Source organism: Octopus sinensis, linkage group LG1, assembly GCF_006345805.1.
Source record: "Octopus sinensis linkage group LG1, ASM634580v1, whole genome shotgun sequence".
NCBI lineage: Eukaryota > Metazoa > Mollusca > Cephalopoda > Octopoda > Octopodidae > Octopus > Octopus sinensis.
Window position 1 is genome coordinate 110,436,891 of NC_042997.1, and position 14,668 is coordinate 110,451,558.

At 38.8% G+C, this 14,668-nt stretch overlaps 1 protein-coding gene across 2 annotated transcripts in view; it reads left to right on the forward strand.

Moving 5' to 3' along the window:
* Positions 1 to 14,668, forward strand: part of LOC115217895 (C3 and PZP-like alpha-2-macroglobulin domain-containing protein 8) — an 80,208-nt gene that overhangs the window by 22,349 nt on the left and 43,191 nt on the right. For both annotated transcript variants that reach the window (XM_036503713.1, XM_029787617.2), the window contains exons 8-14: positions 423 to 462; positions 2,095 to 2,179; positions 5,737 to 5,863; positions 8,911 to 9,150; positions 10,815 to 11,000; positions 13,065 to 13,166; positions 14,166 to 14,228. In XM_036503713.1, coding sequence (XP_036359606.1) covers positions 423 to 462; positions 2,095 to 2,179; positions 5,737 to 5,863; positions 8,911 to 9,150; positions 10,815 to 11,000; positions 13,065 to 13,166; positions 14,166 to 14,228 — 843 coding nt within the window. The remainder of the gene's footprint in view (positions 1 to 422; positions 463 to 2,094; positions 2,180 to 5,736; positions 5,864 to 8,910; positions 9,151 to 10,814; positions 11,001 to 13,064; positions 13,167 to 14,165; positions 14,229 to 14,668) is intronic.

Below are 14,668 nucleotides of genomic sequence, written 5' to 3' on the forward strand. Positions count from 1 at the left end.
TTGTCTTCACAAGAAAAGAAATGAGTCTAGCCTTGAGCCAAAAATCTCATGAGCCACACCTGCAACCCTTGGTGAACATGTATGTCTATGCCAAAGTCTGAAGATTAATCAGTGTAGAAGAGGAGTTGGCTTTATGCCAGGTGTTGAGAGGTTAAATTTTGATAATGGTGCCAGATACAGGTGATTTGCTATAGAGGAAATATATGACCACCCCACATTATAAAAGGATGGGTTGGAGTAACCGGAAGGAATGCAAAGATGATATGGTGCCATGACAAACTTTCAGGAATGGACGGGGAGAGTATAAGAATATAGATGTAGTCAATGGTAAATATCAGTATGGAATTGGGAAAAGTGAAAGAATGTTATTTGGCCAAAATGGCAGTATAGAATTTTCTATAAATTTTTTTTCTTTTTTCCAGAATATTATATATGAACATTATTTCCGTGTTGAAGAATTTTGTAAGTTAACTCAAAGATTTCTCAATTTCAATGTATTTAGTTACAATAACAACAATCTGGTGTTTTTTCCCCATTATGGAACCAACAATATTTTAGTATTAAGCCTTACTTCAACTAATATTTACAAAAGCCTTTTGCAAGCCATCTACATAACTTATCTCTGTGTTCTACAATATGGAAATGGTGCTTCTTTAGACTGAATTTTACCTGGTTTGATACCAACCCAACAGAAACCTCTCTTGGTTCTATGACCCAAGTTCCCTGTATTAAAATTATCTAAATTAGTCTTTCATTAAAATGCCATGTGAATTTATGTTCCAAACACCATCTTAATAATGAGTTTTGTTTCAATAAATTCTTTGTTATTTTCAAATTTAATTGAAAAAAAAAAATGTGTATTTCAACAGAAATATGCTGACAAAAAAATTTAAATGATCTTAATCAAAAGATTCCTTCAAAATTTTGTGTTAATTTTTGTCCCAAACACTATCTTAATATTGACAGTTATTTTACTAAATTCAATCTTTCCAAAATTCATTGAAAAAAAAAGTTGTGTATTTCAACAGAAATATGCTAACAGAACTGTTATAAGTGATCTTAATTAAAACATTCCATTAGAATTTTGTATTGCTTCAAGCATCAGTTTAGTGATGACCAAACTTGGGCACCAAACTGTTAATTCGTTAATTAACAAAGTTAAGATTTTTGTTAATGATTTAACTTTTAAGTTAACTTTGGAAATCATTATTGAACTAATTCATTTCCGTTAATTCAAGTGAACTTGTTAACTTCAATTGAATTGAAGTTAACGGATTTTATATTTTTCGCTCTTTTTAAAGATGGTTTTAGAGAAAAAACTGGTTTTTTGCTTTTTTCTATAATAAAAATTAATGTTAATGGTTTATTGATAACTTCTGTTACTTTAAGAAATAATTAATTGATTGTTAATGAAGTTAACTTTTCGATTAACGATATTCACCTTTGGTAATGACAAAATTATATCAATAAATATTATATTTTCAAATTTAATTGAAACGGAAGCAGTGCTGTTCAGTAATATCATCATCATCATCATAGTAACAAAAGGATTACATTTTATAAAGGATTTATGAAGCTGGAATTTTTTAAGGATGTGGGTTCCAAGGCATTTTGACACCCAAGAGTACAAAAACCCCCACCAAATGGGACACTATCTGTTGCCAGGTTAACTCTCCCTCCCCACCAGATAGCACTGGTACTCATTTCCACCTGAGTAGACTGGAAGCAATGAGAAATGAAGTGTGTCGCTGAAGAACACAATGTGCTGTCTAGTGTGGGAATTGAACCCATGTCCAAATAGTTGTGAGCCTGACAACAAGGCCACACACATACCTTTATTCTGAATCCAAATATTAGAACCTTATGTCTTGGATTAGCTAAGGTTGTGTGAATGTAACCTGTAAAAAATGACTGTGTGTGTGTGTTTAGGAATCTATCTGAGAGACCATTTCTGCTCTTGGACGGTAAACCTGATCTGTCACTTAGGTTGAACACCACCACCACTTGACCCTTTGATACCTTTAACAGTTTGTTATAACAAGTATGTTAAGCATTCACTGTCTCTCGTATAACGAACACCTTATTCTTTTCCAGGGACTCCTCGTTTTGATGTCAATGTGACAGTGTCTCCGTATTTCATGGATGATGTCGATTCCATTGGTGGTGTTGTAATGGCCAAGTAAGTAATGATAATAATAATAATAATAATCATTTCTACCATAGGCTCGAGGCCTGGAATTTTGGAGGAGGGGACGAGTCGATTACATTGACCCCAGTATGCAACTGGTGCTTAATTTATCCACCCTGAAAGGATGAAAGGCAAAGTTGACCTTGGTGGCATTTGAACTCACCATTCCAACTTTCTCTTTCGTGTTTTCTACCAACTTCTCTGTCACCTCCTAAAACCTATCCTTCTCTTCAATATTCTAACCTACCTGTCGGATATATTCTCAGATACAGATTGTTCAGAAAGTCTCTCGGCAGTGTTTTATTGCAAAACAAATATAAGATGGTATAATAGGACTACGAAAAAATATATTAGACTTTACAAGACTTTACAAAAACTTTATAAGAGGTGTTGAAAGTGTTGTCTTTCATTTTCAATACATAAGTTGACTCTTCTATACATGTCTTGAAATACATCTTGGAGAGTCTGACGCAGTATGGACCGTTTGGAGGTTATGATTGTGTCTTCTAGCTCATTAATGGTTTTTGGGTGATTCTTGTACATTGATCCTTTACTTGCTCCCCAGAAAAAAAAAGTCTGGCCATGTTAAATCAGGGGATCTTGATGGCCAAAGTCCTTCCAAAATAATCCGTTCACCGAAAAAATCTTGAAGTAGCGCCATGGTGATGCACAAAGTATGTGCTGTAGTTCCATCTTGCTGAAAGTCTGCAATTATTAATTCCACTTTCAGTGAGTTGGCCTACAAATGGAGAGACAATATTTGAGCAATGTCTCTTGGTGTTGCTGGTGTCTTCAAAAATATATCACTGCATAGAGACTCTTTGAACACCCTGTATATTCTGAGAATCATATTAGGTGGCCAGAAGAGAAAATACTTGACAAATTTACATAACAAAAGACTGCAGTGTTTGACTGCATGACAATCAGAGTTGTGAGGCATTCCAGATTGCAAGACTCTGTGTGTGCACTTGAAAGGGCTTCCACACCATTTCTGACTACCAACTTATATTCAAGGCTTTGGCTGACCTGAGGTTCCGGTAGCTGGGTTAGATGGCACTTATCCAAAGTGTCACACAATGGGATCAAAGAACAAATCCATTAAGAGAAATGACCTTCTTGACCAAATGTTTGGTACCTGCGTCTGTTGTTGATGTTAAATTCATTGTTGTAAATTTTACTGTGTAAGGGACTGTGTGATGCGAGGTGAAGGGAAAGGCTCCTTAGCACATCACACAGTCCTTGCAATAATTATAAATCATCATCATTGTTTGACCGTGGTCAAGACAATGGAATTTACTATGTTATGCCAGACTTCACGGTCCATCATAGCATTATGGAGGTCCTGTTGCTGGATGCCTGTATCCCTGGAGATTACATCAGGGTAGGAGAGTGTGCGCCTTCTGGTATCATGAGCAGATGGCTTCCAGAGGAGAAGAGTAGAAATTACCTCGTTTTCAGCTCTACAACAATGTCCAGCAAACTGGATTCTTCTACATTTCACAAGAGATGATACAGGTGGTAATTTCCTATATATTTGTACTTTGGTTGGATGATGCTTCCACGAGAGATTTTGAGCTCTCATAAGGAGGCGAGTGTATGTTCCATCCAACCGCCTCTCAAGCTTCTTTGATAACGTCCAGGTTTCTGAGCCATATAGTAGAATTGGTTCGACTGTGGCTTTGAATAATACATATAAGTGCCAGTGAGAAAAAGAGAGACACAACCATGTAGAATGATTAAGGGAAGATCTACCGATATGTTGACATATGTGTCTGTGTGTGCTTCATGTATGCAGAATAATAGGCCATCATGAGAACAAATGTATGTGTACGTGTAAGCATAGATGCATGCGTGTGTGTTAAGATATAAGTATGACAATGAAGAAGACAGTGAAAGAGTCTATAGACATCAAAGGGAGAAGTTCATAGACACAAGGTTGAGAATACTAGTTTATAGTGAATTGTACACATCATCATCATTTAACGTCCGCTTTTCATGCTGGCATGGGTTGGACAATTTGCCTGAAGACTGACAAACCAGATGGCTGCATCAGGCTTCAATCTTGATCTGGCAGAGTTTCTACAGCTGGATGCCCTTCCTAACGCCAACCATTCCGAGAGTGTAGTGGGTGCTTTTACATGCCACCGGCATGAAGTACTGGCAACGGTCACGGAAAAATCATGTTTTTACGTGTCATCTGCACACCGGTACAAGTGCCAGTAAGGCGGCACTGGTAACAATCACGCTCGAATGGTGCTTTTTATGTGCTGCTGGCATGAACGCCAGTTAGCCGCTCTGGCAACGATCATGCTCGGATGGTGCTCTTAGTAGGCAGTAGTAGTTGAAATACTGTATCAAGAAGTTGTGGCCATGATGCTGAGCCATTTGGAGGTACGTGTTGTACATGAAGTTGTGGCTGTGATGCTGCTGCCTGGGTGACGTGATACAGACGATCTTGCAGGTTGTATATTCGCTGTTGATCCATAAAGTAATTCACGAACAGAGAATTGTTGGAACCTGAGTGAGTTGCTTGTTTCTTGCTGTACATAGAGAGATGATGTCGACGACATTAAGATGATGGTGGCAACAAAGAAGGGGTTGCCGTAATGCTGTTGGATGAAGAGAAAGCTATAAAAATTTTCATAAAAGGATCTTAAATCCTTCACACTCTTCTGCCATCTTAATATAAAGTAAAAGTTATACTTTTATAAAATAATCTTAAATTATTCACATATTTTTGCTGTGTTGTCACTGGAACTGGCTGTCTTATGTGGTCAGTGGTTGGAACCAAAGACATGTATTGAGGAGAAAGCTGGTTTTTTACAAGTAGTAGTAGGCTTGAAATAGGGTTTGAAAAAGGTTGTTCACGTGATGCCATCTAAAGTCTCTGATTGGCTGTCCACCGTCAGTTGGCACAATAGAGTAAGAGACAAATTGCACCAATACCAACCAATTAGAGTAGTGGACTCAACGGGATACAAACAGTGGCTGAAAGCTAGTTGGTCCCTAGTACATTTGAAAGCACACACACATAAAAATGGAACAAAAACGCAATAGAGGGCATTAAACATTTGGACAGATAGACGACACAAAGGCGGACAAGAGAAACAGCAATTAGGAGGACAGGCAAAAAAGGACAGGTCATTCTTGGCTTTCTTTCATCAGTCAAGTCCCAGAAGTTACGACCATTTCGGACAGTTACACTTGAGATGGTTCGATCTGGTTGTTCCCCAAAAAGTCTAAGCTAAGAGCATTAGACCCCTTTGTATATGTGTGTGTGTGTGTGTATATATATATATGATAATAATAGTAGGGAATATAATTCCAGACTTACAGGGAAAAATTCAATTTAGCAATTCTAAATCAAATTTCACAATATATGATATATGTATATAATTAAGAGCTTATTTCTCTTTTATATATATATATATATATATATATATATATATGAGAGAGAGAGAGAGTCTATGGTCTACTCTACAACTGTGTATGACTGTATACATACTTTTGTCAGTGTAATCTCTGATGTTGGTCATCTTAAATTTCAGCCATACAAGTGGCAAGGCCACAATTGGTTCTGCTGTCATCAAACTGACCATCGTGCCACCAAACCAAAACTACCGTTACAATAAAACTAATGATCATTTACCATTTTTACAGAAAGAGGTGGAATATGTAAGTATTTCTTTTTCTCACTCCTGTAATTCTAAGTGAAAATATTCATCTCTGAGACTTGTAACTATTTTATTTCTAGGACATTTAAATTTTCATGGTTAATATTTTTTTTTCTTTTCATACCATCCTATTGTAACCCCAATAATATTCCAGTCATTGGTGAAGGGGCATGGCTTAGTGGTTAGGGTATTTAGATCATGAACATCAGGGCACGATTTCAATTCCCGGCAGTGCATTGTGTTCTTGAGCAAAACACTTTCTTTCAAGTTACTCCAGTCCATTCACCTGGCAAAAGTGAGAAGTACCTGTAACTCAAAGGGTCAGCCATGTTGCACTCTATTTCTTGCTGAATCTCCCTGAGAACCACATTAAGGGTATGCATGTATGTGGAGCACTCAGCCACTTGCACATTAGTTTCATGAGCAAGCTGTTTCTTTGGTTGGACCGACTGGAACAGTTGTGGCTGTGACAGAGGTGCCAGTTTCCATTCCACTCTCATGTATAAATGTTGCAAAGATCTCTGGATTTGCATGGCATTCTTCTCCATTGTACTGGTCAGTCATTTGTGCACCTGTCCATCTGCCTGGATATTTGTCTGCCTTGTTATTAGTCAAACGGCTTTCCTTTTACCTTCTCTTTTCTCATTTGTCCATTTAACTCTCTCTCTCTCCATCCATTTTCTTCTCTGACTCTTTCCTTCACTATCAGTTTGTTGCAGCTGTTGTTGGCTGTTCAAGTGCTGCATGTTATTAAATGGAAAAACAGTATGAATCACCATAAGACATTTTTGTGTATAAATATATTGTTTATTCTGTGTTCACCTTTTGCAGTGGAAGCATGTGGTATGATACGAAAATATGTGTGTTTACATACAAGAAATGTTGTGATTTTTGTTTTTGCACTGAAAGAAGTAACATATAATATTTGTATTACATTATGTGTTTGTGTGTATGTGTGTGTGTGTAATGAGAAATCATTTTGAGAATGCATGTGTGATAAAATATCTTTGTTTACGAACCACATATTTTGTGTTGAAGTGACTGGACCTGTGAGTTGCATGTGAGAGATTGTACATGAAGCTGCAGAGAAGACCTGTCTTTGACCACAGCCTGGCAGGAACTGAGGCCATTTCTACAGTGTAGCTCAGAATGAAACTAAGGTCTCAGAACAAGGCTACTGTATCAAAGCAAGGCTAGATGCCTCATCAATATATTCATCTGCTGTGCAGGTTGAATCATCTCTTATGATAAAAGGCAGATTTTCTCTGCCTGTTCCCATGTTTCTTTTTAATACAATTCTACAATATAGAATTTCTTCAATTGGAATTTACCTATGATTTTTCCAAGTAGATTCGATTGGGTCATGGCATGTAAAGTTTTTTCAATTTGACCCCCAATTAAGCAAAAATTAAGAAAACTCAATATTTTACGATTTGCCTCTCTCATTTCAAGTGGTTTACTCCTGCTATTACCACCACACTTTCTCCTACTTTCTCTTTGCAAGTGTACACACACATAGACACGCAAACATATACATATACGATTGCCTCTCTCATTTCAAATGCTTTCCTCCGTCTATTACCATACTTTCTCCTACTTTCTCTTTGCAAGCGGGGAAACAGATACACATGCATTTTTTTTCGGGAAGTTCTTTTGAAGTTGGTGTGCATCGGAAGCATTGATGTACATGTGTGCATGCGTGAGTGTGTGTGTGTGTGTGTGTATGTGTTTGATGGGGTGTGCGACACAGAAAGTGTGGTGTGTAAGTGAAGTGCTTTTGTTACTGTGTGTAAAGAGACAGAGAGAGTAATGTTGTGCTGTGTGTGTATGTGTGAAAGACAGAGATAACTGAACTTTTTTTATTCACTTTTTGTAGTGAGTGACTGAGAGAGAAAAGAAGAGAGAGAGGTTATGTATGTATGGCTTCAGTGACACACACACAAAAACACATACCTACGTACACCTAAAGCACGCACACACACACAAACGGACCGCGAACTTCAAAAGAACTTCAGGCTCTATCTATCTGGTTTGTCATTCTTCACACACACACATATACATATATGACTGTGACAAACACAAACGTTTCAAACAACTACATACAAACACTCAAACACACACACACACATGTGTGTTTGTTATTAGTAAAAAAGGCGCCAAACACAATTCACTTTCTCATTCGAACACATTTGCAAACACACACCAACGGTAGAATTGCCATAACTCAACAGAAAAGGTAAATTGGTTTTTAATTTACTTTCTGTCGCTAAATTTTGGTAGTATTAATTGGCGATTGTACTTCAGTTGTCAGTTGTTGAAAGAAAGAAATTGTAAGCTAAGAATGTGTGTGTGTGTGTGTGTGTGTGTGTGTAGGAAGTGAAGGATAAAAATATGGCAAGAAGTGGACAGGTGTACATATATACATACATACATCCATACATACATGTATGTGTGTGTGTGTATGTGTATTAATGTGTATGCGTTATCTCTCTCTATATAAAGCTGAAGTTGTCTGTGTGCGGCAGGTTTGGGTAGCCTTCAACTAACACTATCTCCTCCGAGACCCTGCGGCGCAAGTTGACCAAAATTGAGAGTATGATAGAAGAAGGGTTGCTCTTCCTTCCGTAGAAGATAAAATTCAAATCAGACCATGTTAACACCAAAAATTATTTACATCAAAAAGCTGCTTTTTTCTATGAAAATCCCTATTTTTTACCATTTTTTCACTGCTGTGTTGCCACTTTTCGGTGTATTTCAACCAGAAAAAATGTTCACTTGAACACAATAACAAGCTACATAATGCAAAATTTTTACTTTTCAAAAATTCCAATTCCAGCGGGTCAAAACAAACCCGAGCAACGCCAGGCGATACTGCTAGTATTACTATGTAATATGTAGCTCTGCTTGTCTATCCATTCCCCTGTTTGCCTGTCTGTTTTTTTGTTTATCAGTCAGTCAGTCTGTCTGTCTGTCTGTCTGTCTCTATCTCTCTTTTAACCTGTCTGTCTGTCTTTTGGAACATTATTTTATATATTCTTACCATTTCAGTTCAATGGACGCATTGACTTCCGATTTGGAATGTCAGAAATCCTAAACCAAATGAGGGCAAAAATGTTCTCAAACCTGAGGGACAGTGAACTTATATTTAATGTAACTGTCTTCGATTGGTTCTTAGCTATGTCTCAAAATGGATCAGCTACATCTCACTGTTTTAGCTCCAGAGTCAAACTTCATTGGGTCGGAGATGCAGTAAGAAGTTTTAAACCAAATACACTTGTCTCAGTCACAGTAAGTATGGTCTCAACATCCACTCAATTTGCTCAACTTCATTTTATTCTTATCGCTTTAGAATGTATTGGGGGCAAGGCTCTGTTAGTCAAGGGTGAACATTCAGCTGTAATTGTCCAAGAATGGGCTACACTTTATGAGGAAGACTGCAGCTGGTCGTACCTGCAAATGTTCCCACTTTCCCACCAGATGTTTCATCATCATCATTTAACATCCATTTTCCATTCTGGCATGGGTTGGATGGTTCGACTGGGGTCTGGGAAGCCAGGAGGCTGCACCAGGCCCCAATCTGATCTGGCAAGGTTCCTACAACTTGATGCCCTTCCTAACGCCAATCACTCCGAGAGTGTAGTGGGGAACAGTCAACAAGTTGACAAATATCCCTTACTGCTTCCTCTCTTGTACCTTAAATAGACAAAACCTTCCTTAAAAATCCTTGATGCACAAAGAAGTGCTGCCTTCTGCATGACTTGCAACCTTACCTCAATTCAAATTATCGTCATCATCTTACGTGGTGAGCTATTAGAATTATTAGCTGGGTGACATGCTTGGCAGCATTTTCTCCATCTTCTCCATCTGTGTTCAAATTCCTACCAGATTGACTTTGCTCTTCATCCTTTCGAAGTTGACTGATTTAGTACCAGTGAAACACTGGGGTCAATGTAATCAACTTACCCCCTTCCCAAGGATTTCTGGCTTTGTGCCTATAGTAGGAAGGATTATTATTATTATTATTATCTAAGGTGGTGAGCTGGTAGAATCGTTAGAACACAGCAAAATACTTAGTGGCATTTCATCCATTCTTATGTTCTGAGTTCAAATTCCACCAGGGTTGATTTTTGCCTTTCAGGGTCAATAAAAATAAGTACCAGTTGTATACTGGAGTCAATGTCATCAACCTCTCCATTCCTCCAAAACTGCTGGCCTTGTACCAAAATATGAAACCATTATTATTATTATTCTGGAGACAGCAAGCTGGCAGAACCATTAGCAGACCAGTCAGAATGCTTTGCGGCATTTCATCCAGCTTCAGGTTCCAAGTTCAAATTTGCCTTTCATCCTTTTGGGGTTGATAAAATAAATATCAGTTAATAGGGACCAATATAATCGAATTTCTGTTCTTGTGCCAAGATTAGAAGAAATTATTGGCATTTCTTCTGGTTCTTCACATTCTAAGTTCAAATCCTGCTAAGGTTGACTTTCACCATTTCAGGGACAATATGATAAGTATCTGTCAAATACTGGGGTTGATGTAATCAATTAACATCCCTTCCCCAAATTCTAGTCTTGTCCTTATATTAGTAAATTACTATTATCATCATCATCGTCATTTTATCATGAAAAATTTCAGCTTAATTTGCTGGGTGTGATGGAGAAAGTGTCCGCTGTCCACGGCCAGTAGACTAAGGTGACACTTGTTTACTGATCATACATCAAGAACCCTGTGGAGAATTCTTGCAGTTCCAAGCAACAATGATTTTTGTAGATGTTCTATCTTTACATTTGTACCAATCTTTTTGAACCATGTTGGTTGTTGAATGCTGATACGTCCAAGCACGCCCATCACTATTGTATTGGTATCACATCCACTCTCTTCATTGTTCACGACCTGTGTATTTCCCACTTCAATTCATCGTAGTTATTTATTATTATTTAATTTCCAGTTGGCATTAATGAAGCAAGATGGCAGCCGTGTTAACGATGAGAGGAAGGAAGTAAATATGGAAATTTCTGTGAAGAATTTAAATGGCAGAACATCACCATTTGCTGCAGAACGCAAGAGGCCTGTAAAAGGTTTTGTTACGTTTGACATAAATGTCGGCAGTGATGTAGAAATTATCACGTTTACGGTAAGTCTTCCTCGTATTTCTACTCTACCAATAATATTGTCTGTTATTCATTATTAGGAAAATGGGCAAAATTCTTGGATATTCGTTTTCTTTCTGTGAACCCTTCTGATACCAAACCAGGTGAGACAACCCTCTCCACCACCACCTGTATTGGTTTCCGGTTCAATCCCACTGCATGACACTTTGTGTTAAGGTCTTCTACTATAGTCATGGACTAATGTGGATTTAGAAGACAGAACCTGAAAGAACCTATCGCATGTAGTTATAGTGAAAACGGTATTCCCCTTCCCATGTGACAAAGTGGTATGAACCAGCCACTATAAAGTCAGACAGTCACTGTAGGTGGTCAGTAGTAGTAGGGTTGTCATAACAGTTCTCAGTTGGAGTCAGTATCAGTTACGTGATATATATGAGTTTGAATTACTGTCAAGGTAAATGTTTCAAAGTTGTTGTCTTGCAGAGCTATCAGTGATAGAGGAGTCAAAGCTAACAAGATGTGGAATATCGTCACAACTTAATAGTGGCAACAATATTACAGAGCTGACAATAACATACAATTGGACGAGGGTCTCACATTATAATACGTGTGTGTTTGTGTATGCATGTATACACATATCTATTTATATATGTATTGTCATTTAATGGCCATTTTCCATTGCTGGCATAGGTTGGGTGTGTTGACAGGAATGGCTAGTCAAAGGGCTGCACTAAGCTCCTGCACCAGTTTTGGCATGTTCTCTAGGGCAGTGTGCTCTTCATAATGCCAACCATCTTGGAGTGTGAGCTGGGTACTTTTTCTCCTGGCACCAACACTAATGAGGTTCCCCAGTAAGATGCAAGAAAGAAAAAAAAATTAGGTAAAGAAAAACTTCATGGCTACATGTGGGTGAGGTGGGGGCAGGTGAAAAAAAATCAGGAAAGAGAAAAGCCCCATGACTGTGTGTGGGTTGGGATTGGTGAAAAATGTCAGGAAGGAGAAAGCTCCATGGCTATATGTGTGGGAGGTGTGGTGGGTGAAAAAAAATCAGGAAAGAGAAAAGCTCCATAGCTACATGTATGTGTGTTGGGGTGGGTGTTATGAAGCAGGAGGTGGCTTTATGCCAGGTGCTGTCAAGTTATGATAAAGGGACAAGAACAAAGGGGAGATACAAGGCTATCCCCAGCACATTATAAGGATTTGTAGTTGTGATTGGGAAGGGGATGAGGTGGGGGTGAGACAGGAAGGGTGGGTAATATAAGAATGTGAGGGATGGGTGACAGATGGTTGGATGGAGGTGGATAGGTGGGGGAGGGGTTTGGGATAAAGTGGCGAGGGGGTGAGCTGTGGCTCAGGAAGGAGGATAAATCAGAAGGTAGGGAGGAAGTTGATATGAGGGTGGAGATAGTAGCTGGTGGGTGGAGGTGATAAGATTGGGGTGTGGTTGAGGGAAGAGCTATCTAGGGACACAGAAAGGTGTTTGGTGAGAATGCAGGAGGAGGAGGTGACTAGTGGTGTAAAGAATGTGGGTGGGGTGATGTTGATGGTGATATTCATCATCATTGTCGTTTAATGTCTGCTTTCCATGCTGGCATGGGTTGGACAGTTTGACTGAGGACTGACAAGCCAGGAGGCCACACCAGGCTCCTGTCTGATCTGGCAAGGTTTCTACAGCTGGATGCCCTTCCTAATGTCAACCTTTCCTAGAGTGTAGTGGGTGTTTTTTACGTGCCACCAGCACGAGGGCCAGTCATGTGGTACTGGTATCGGCCACACTTGAATGGTGCTTTTCACGTGCCACCAGTACAGGAGCCACTCAGGCAGCACTGGCAATGACCACACTTGAATAGTGCATTTTACGTGCCACTGGCTGATTTTTGTCTTTTGGTGTGTATCAATTCTAAGTGATGTTTGAATCAGTATTGGACAAACCTTTTAGTGGTTTGATCTGTTATAAACAGCAGCCAAATCTTCGAATCTGACTTAGAGGTGGAGTGGAAGCACTCAACAACAACAGACTTAACAGAATTATTTCTCCTAAACAGACATTTTTAATATATATTCTTTACAAATTTCCCTTTGTCCAGGCCTCATATGAAGACTCGGAGGATGCCAAACTGATAGCAAGCCGATATTTTTCTGAAAGCCAGACTTATATTTCTGTTACAACATCTACCAAGAACCCAATGGTAAGTGTTATTATCTTTTACTTTTTTTTCAGTCATTAGACTGCGGCCATGCTGGGGCACCACCTTGAAGAATACTTTTCAATCAAATGAAATGACCCCAAAACTTTTTTTTAAGCCTGGTACTTATTCTATCAGTCCATAGAATGGCAAAGTTGACCTTGGCAGAATTTGAACTCAGAGCGTGAAAATGGACGAAATACCTATTTCTTTACTACCCACAAGGAGCTAAACACAGAGGGGACAAACAAGGATAGATGAACGGATTAAGTCGATTACATTGGCCCCAGTGCATTACTGGTACTTATATAATTGACCTCAAAAGGATGAAAGGCAAAGTCGACCTCAGTGGAATTTGAACTCAGAACGTAATGGCAGACGAAATATGGCTACGCATTTCGCCCGGCATGCTAACGTTTCTGCCAACTCGACAAAATACTGTTAACCATTACACCTGCCATGCTAACAATTCTGCCAGCTCACAGTTTTTTGCATGATATACAATAATAGGAATACTCTGACAACAATTTGGAGTAGTTTGTTATGCTTGACTCTAGTTGAAAGTTTTGGTACTGTGCACTGCTTTTTAGTGTAAAACGAAGCATGTGTGTGTGTGTATGTGAGACCAACAAGCTAACCTATGTGTCATAGGCCTAAATCTGTATGGATGGAGGGCAGTAATAAAAGGCTGCCAGTTACACTCAGTAACAGGTTTTGTGGTAGGAAGATTTTGTCTCAAAGGAAAACTGCAGCATCTTATCTGCCATTGTGTGTATACATTTGATACACAGATGTTTTTTTTGTATATTTAAAACTGCTTCACTTGTGTAAAGTGGATGTGTGTGTCACACAACCACAGACACACATTAAATTTGACTGCAATAGTTTTTGTTTCCACTTCTGTTGAGAGATGATGTCAAACATTAAATTCACCAAGAGGTTTTGGTTCTTTTTATTTCTCTGCCAGTTAAATATAAAAATTTTGTTTTGCTTCTCTTTTAGGTCAATGAATTTATGGTGTTCCATGTGACAACATCTGCCTATGTTGAAAAAGTCTTTTACCAGGTGAGTTGGTGCCTAATAACTTTGTTCTTAAAATGGAGATTTAAGGGAATTGCATGTGTTGTTGTGGGTATGTGGATGGGTTATAGCACCAGGTATTGTGTAAGAGGATGTGTCTTGCAAGTTACTTGGTGAGCCTGTCAGTGCTGGTTCCACATGAAAATCTCTGCTTCTAGTGTCAGGCACTGGGGATGGTGCCACGTAAAAAGCATTTGGTGGCAGTACCACATTGGCACCATATATAAAAACACTGGTGCTGGTGCCACATAAAAAGTACTCACTAATCTCTGTAAAGTAGTTAGCATTAGGAAAGGCATCCAGCCATGGAAACCATGCCAAAATGGACAGTGGAGCCTGGTGTGACTCCTGACTTGCCAACTCTTGTCAGACTGTCCAATTCAAGCCAGCATAGTAAACTGATGTTGAATAATGATGATGATGAT